Source organism: Mus caroli, chromosome 12 (assembly GCF_900094665.2).
Source record: "Mus caroli chromosome 12, CAROLI_EIJ_v1.1, whole genome shotgun sequence".
NCBI lineage: Eukaryota > Metazoa > Chordata > Mammalia > Rodentia > Muridae > Mus > Mus caroli.
This window is the reverse complement of record NC_034581.1, coordinates 86,406,845-86,412,836: the sequence shown is the minus strand read 5'-3', so window position 1 is coordinate 86,412,836 and position 5,992 is coordinate 86,406,845. Positions and strand designations below refer to the sequence as shown.

The 5,992-nt window shown below is 39.4% G+C and overlaps 1 protein-coding gene across 3 annotated transcripts in view; it reads left to right on the top strand.

Annotated features, from left to right (window-relative positions):
* Cep128 (centrosomal protein 128) overlaps positions 1-5,992 on the top strand; it is a 339,922-nt gene that overhangs the window by 83,828 nt on the left and 250,102 nt on the right. For all 3 annotated transcript variants that reach the window (XM_021179476.2, XM_021179475.2, XM_021179474.2), the window contains exons 11-13: positions 683-769; positions 3,619-3,693; positions 5,748-5,880. In XM_021179476.2, the coding sequence (XP_021035135.1) occupies positions 683-769; positions 3,619-3,693; positions 5,748-5,880 (295 nt within the window). The remainder of the gene's footprint in view (positions 1-682; positions 770-3,618; positions 3,694-5,747; positions 5,881-5,992) is intronic.

Genomic DNA, 5,992 nt, shown 5'->3' with positions numbered 1-5,992 from the left:
TCACAAGAGACAGCTATATCTGGGTCCTTTCAGCAAAATCTTGTTAGTGTATGCAATGGTGTCAGCGTTTGGAAGCTGATTATGGGATGGATCCCCGGATATGGCAGTCTCTAGATGGTCCATCCTTTCGTCACAGCTCCAAACTTTGTCTCTGCAACTCCTTCTCTGGGTGTTTTGTTCCCAATTCTAAGAAGGGGCAAAGTGTCCACACTTTGGTCTTTATTCTTCTTGAGTTTCATGCATTTAGCAAATTGTATCTTATATCTTGGGTATCCTAAGTTTCTGGGCTAATATCCACTTATCAGTGAGTACATATAGAGTCGCCTTGCTCGTGGTGTTGTTTCACAGCACTAAGACAACCTTCAATATGATTACTTTGAAGTGCAGTAAACTTTGTTTCCAAACAATTGTTGGCACTCTAGCTTCTCTGTGTAGTAAGATTTCCAAAGATAAAGAAAAAGATGAAGCTAGTGGAAATGATGTGAATGATCAGGAAGTTGTTTGTATTTGACCCTCACTGAGGTGTTGCTAAGGAGTCTGTGAATGTACCGGCTTGAATTTGTCTGCAGATTTTGTGCAACTCAATATCTTCTTGGGCCCTCCCTCAGTCCAACCTAGTGGTAACTTTGAGCTTTGTGCATATTCTAGAATAATACACTGTTCTCATTTGCTTTCACTGTAGGCACTGAAGAAACAAGAAGCTAAAGCAGATGAGAATGAGGACGTAATAAAAAAAAAGCTGCGACAAAGTGAAACCGAGAAGAGCCAAGTAAGATCTTGAAAGTTATCCTTTGATCAGAATGGTGGTTGGTGGTCTTCGATAGTTGTTGAGCACTGTGAAAGTGTCCCTGAGATCATTTCCTGGAACACAGTGGTGCCTTCATGCCGTGAAGGAAGTTGTTTATCATTCTACCTTCACTCTTGGTAGCACATTCAGGTTGTTTATTCCCACATCATCTTGGACTTCTCTCCTTTCTGAGAGGTGGATATTTCTATTTCCATGCTGGAGAACACTGAAAAAACTTAACTTTTGCAAGTCAGTTAGGAAAGATATATTGTGTGATGGCAAGACATTTTGTATGTATTCATTTTCTTGATAGTAGATAGGCATAGTTAGAAGCCCAGGTTTGAAAATACTCTCTGTCTCAGTCACTGTTCTATTGCTGTGAAAAGACACAATGACCAAGGCAACTCTTATAAAAGAAAGCATTTGATTAGGAACTTGTTTATAGTTTTAGATGTTCAATGCATTATCATCCTGGCAGAGAGCATGGCAGCATACATGTAGGTGCTGTAGCTGTAGCTGTAGCTGAGAGTTCTACAGCCTGATCTATAGGCTGAGAGAGTGACTTTAGCATGGGCTTTTGAATTCTCAAAGTTCACCTCCAATGACACACTTCTTCCAAAAAGGCTGTGCCTATTCCAGCAGGGCCACACCTCCTAATCCTTCTAATCCTTTCAAACAGTTCCATTCTCTGGTGACTATGCATTTAAATATATGAGTTTAAGGGAGCCATTCTTATTCAAAGCACCATGCCCTGCGTTCTTAGTAGATGCTAAGGACCTTTGATAGATATCATATTTATGTGATAGATACACTTAACCTACCACCTTAGCTCTAAAAGGCAATTCAGAGGTCAAGTAACCTCTTAGTTTTAAGGCTAAACCCATGATTAGGAATGTTGGAGGAAAGTTTCTGCCATTAGCTTCATATCCCCTTTCTATGATCACCTCTTGAACGCTGTCACCATTCTTTGTAGACCTTATTCTTGCTTCCACAACACCTTTGTGTGAGGCAGGGTATATTAATCCATTGGGTTTGCCCCTGGGGTGTTGCAACTGTTGATGTTAGAGTAAGTTTATGGCCAGTAGTAGCTTGTTTGACTTCAAAGCTATTTCCACTGAAAGGTGATTTTTTTTCCTTCTTTATTTCATCATAAGATCCAAAAGAACCATAATAATGTTTTTTTTTATAGTTCTGGTAGTACTACATATAATTTGTTTTTATACATATATTTTACTAGCTACATGTGTAATTTTAAAGAACTATTATGTAAATGAATAAAAAGTATTATGGTGACTGGAGAGGTGGGTTAGCAAACACAAGCACAAGGGTCCAAACTCATATCTGTAGTGTCTAAATAAAAGCATAGCATGACAGTGTACTCCAATAATCCCAGTGTTGGAGAGGCAGAGGCAAGGCAGAGGCAGGAGGATCTTTCAGGTGGGTTGGCCAACCATTCTAGCTGAATGGAGAGTTCTAGGTTCAGTGGAGACCTTATCTCAATAAACAAGGTGGTAAGAGATTGAGGTAGATATATGATATTGACCTTTGATATTAACATGCATGTCTACAAGGCTGCAAACACATGTACCCACACTTATGTATATATACACAAAAACATAGAACACAGTCCATTGAGAAATAATTATAGATTCATACAATGTTTCAAAACAACATGTATAGAGAGGTCTTTTGTACCTTTTTCTTAATTTCTATGTAATTGCCATTGAATATCAAACTAGGAAATTGACAGTAGTCTAAGCTGCAGTGATTCTACAAATCTTTCTAGCTTTGTGTGCATGTGAGTACGTTTAGCTCTCTCGTTCTTCTGTCAATGCCTGTGTCTAGCTTTGTGTGCATGTGAGTACGGTTAGCTCTCTCGTTCTTCTGTCAATGCCTGTGTCTAGCTTTGTGTGCATGTGAGTACGTTTAGCTCTCTTGTTCTTCTGTCAATGCCTACTGCCTGTGTCTTGAGGCTCCTTCAGATCCTTGGTGTGTACACCCACTATTCAGACAGCTGTTAAAAGGTGGTAGTTTGTTTTAGCAAGATGATTATTGAAAATAATTTACATCTTTTAGCCCTTAAAGACATCTTAATACAAATTTTTGATACTACCTTATGTTTTAAAATATAAACAAATATAGCACATAAAAGCTCTAAATAAAAAAAATTTAAAAATTATGTTCTATTTTATTGCATTCTTTGCCATGAAGTAAGTAGGTATATTCTGAATTTTTAGGATGCTTGCTGAGCTAACTGTATTTTCTATGGTATTTACCTATATTATTAATGAAAATTTCAACGTCTTTTTTGAATTTAGAAGTTTAAAAGATATAGGAAGAGATTTGAATATCAGGACTATAAGAGGTCATGCTAGATAAACTGTACTTTGTATTATTAGATCACTGTGGGTTTCATTTTAATTTAGTAAATTTGACCACACTTGCTCTAGAAAACACTGTTTTAAGGTTTTGTTCACATTATTGGTAACTGGATGGGGAATCTCAGGAGACTGGCAAAAATGATGATTGTAGAGATGAATTGAGGATTGGCGTAGGGGTAGGGATCTGAGATCATAGCTGAGATGAAATGTATTATGTCTCAGACATCTAGGATGCTTCATGCAACCCCCTTTATATTAGGTAATTAACATCATTTTAATGGAAGTTAAATGTGTGTTCATGGTAAAATGCCATCCCATTCATTGCGAACATCTCCTGGAAACTATTTTGCTATTTTCTTCTTAAGTTGTGGCCCACTGGGCACATTTTGTCCATTGGGCACAGTTATTTTATGCCTCATTTTCCATGTTTTTATCTTGTTTAAATGCCAGCTGGAACAGGAATTGGAGATCTCACGCAGGCTGCTGAGTCAATCTGAAAGCAATAGAGAAACGCTTTTGCATCAGGTGAGTCTATCAACCTAAGACAGTCTGCTGTTTCGTTAAATGTGGATTGTGTCTAGTGCTAGACTGTTTCTCCTTAGGGCATGTATGTTAGCACAGAATGCAGATATGAAGATTCAGAGAGCTCACAGAAAAGCCAGACCCAGTTCCCACTGTGACAATGTGTTTTGCTGACTGCTGCTCTGACTTTCTACTTATCTCTCTCAGCAGAACAGTGAACAACTATACTGGATGTGTAAGATAAAATTTCCCGGGAGCTTAATTCTGTTTAAGGAGGCACTGGAGAATAAGGAGGAAGGAGAAAATAGATTGAACAGACCTTTGCATGTTTAGGTTAACTTTGAATACATCACTGCCTTTGCTGTTGTTGTCAGGATGCTGCCTGGCTCCTTGTAGCCACAGATGAGACTTACTTTTTAGGTATAGTGTTTTGTAGCCCATTAACCCTAGTAGCAATTGGGAGCTTGTGATATCTATAAAGTTGAGTAACTTTAAGTGGTCATTTTATGTGCACTGGATTAGGGTGGATATGTTTCTTACTGCCCCTCCCCCTGTGCTCTCTAAATCAGAATGTGCCTCCTCCTGTTGGGCAATGAGATTTCATAGCTCAGCTACATGCCATGCTCTGCAGGCCAGGATGCCTGCTGTCATACGTGTTTAGAAGTCGCTCTGCGTGCTTACAGTGGCACTGGAAAGGTACTTGCTCTGCAGAACCTTTAAACACATTTATTGACTTTGTTCTTCAGTCAGTGGTCTTGAGACACTCATGTGGGCAGAATTCACAATTTGTTTTGTGGATCTTGGTATTTAATTCCATGCTGATTCCTTATATTTTAAAGTGCCAATTTGTAATCTTTAGTGTCAGTTTTTGATGCAGGTTGTCATAGTGACTTTGTTTTTCCATTGCTAACTGGATTATGTTTGTTAGGAATGTATTTGTTTTATGGTTGAAAATTTGCCAGCCTCCCTGTATATACATCAAAATGAATGAGGCAGCCCAGGGCTTCAGACACTTACAATTCCATGGTCTACTGCTTTCCTGAGGTCTATTTTGATATAAAATGCTGTCATGATTCCTTCATGTGACTCTAATCACCAGCATAGCATGTTTCCATGTAAGAAAACAGGTGAACAATAAGAAAATAGATAAGTGCTGAAGGGTAGTAACAGAGTGAACTGAGGTCAAAGACAGATGTATTTGAGCCAGATGTGCTAGCACATGCCTGTAATCCCAGGACTCAGGAGGCCGAGGCAGGAAGGATTGCTATGAGAAGCTAACCTGGGATATGTAAGAAAAGCCTGTCTAAAAAAACAATTCAAAAGAATTAGAATGTAGTAAATTTGTGTCTTAGTTAGTGTCCTGTTTCTGTAAAGAGACACCATAACCATGATAAGTCTTATAAAGGAAAGCATTTAATCGGTTATTGCTTACATTTTCCAGAACTTTAGTCCATTGTCATCATGATGGCAAGCATTATAGCATGCAGGCAGACATGGTGCTCTAGAAGTAGCTGAGAGCTCGATGTAAAGATCATAAGGCAACAGGAAGAGAGAGACTCTGGGCCTGGCTTGAGCATTTTTAAACCCCAAAGCCCACCCTAATGACATACTTCCTCTAACAAGACCACACCCACCCCACCAAGACCACATCTCCTAATGGCACTCCCTAAGCCTTCAGGAGTATAAGCCTGTGGGAGCCACTCTTATTCAGAGCACCACAATGAAGATGGTGCTTGGTGGCGTCCTCCTTCCAAAAGGTTCTGGGTTAAATTCTCAGAAGCAGAAAGGGGAAACTAAGAGGGGTTGAAGTTGTTTGTCACTGTGGACACCGAGAAGGAAAAGACATTCCTTGTGAAAGGCATGGAAGAGTGAAAAAGCCTGGGGTGTAAGTCTGCTCTGCTGTGTGTGTGACCACCTGGGCATTAAGCTGGTTTTACTGTACTACAGCAGTCCATTACAAGTGGATGTTTCCCCCAGAACATAGTTTAGAGTAATCTGAGTTTATTTGTTTCCTGCTTTTGAAGGTTGATAGCAGTTTAATTTTTGACTTGCTCTAGGTGGAAGAGCTGCGTACACAACTTATCAAAGCAGAAGGTGACCAAAGGGGTTTGCAGCATCAAGTACCTTGCATTTCCAAGCAACCATTAAGCCACCAAGATGATCAAGGGGATGACCGGAGGTTTAGAAGAGGTATAACCTGGATACTGGATGTGGCCTCCTGTCCCTAGAGATGCCCTCCTCAGGTCATGCTTAATTCAGCTTTTCACATTTCTTTTTTTTTTTTTTTTTTTTTTTTTTTTTT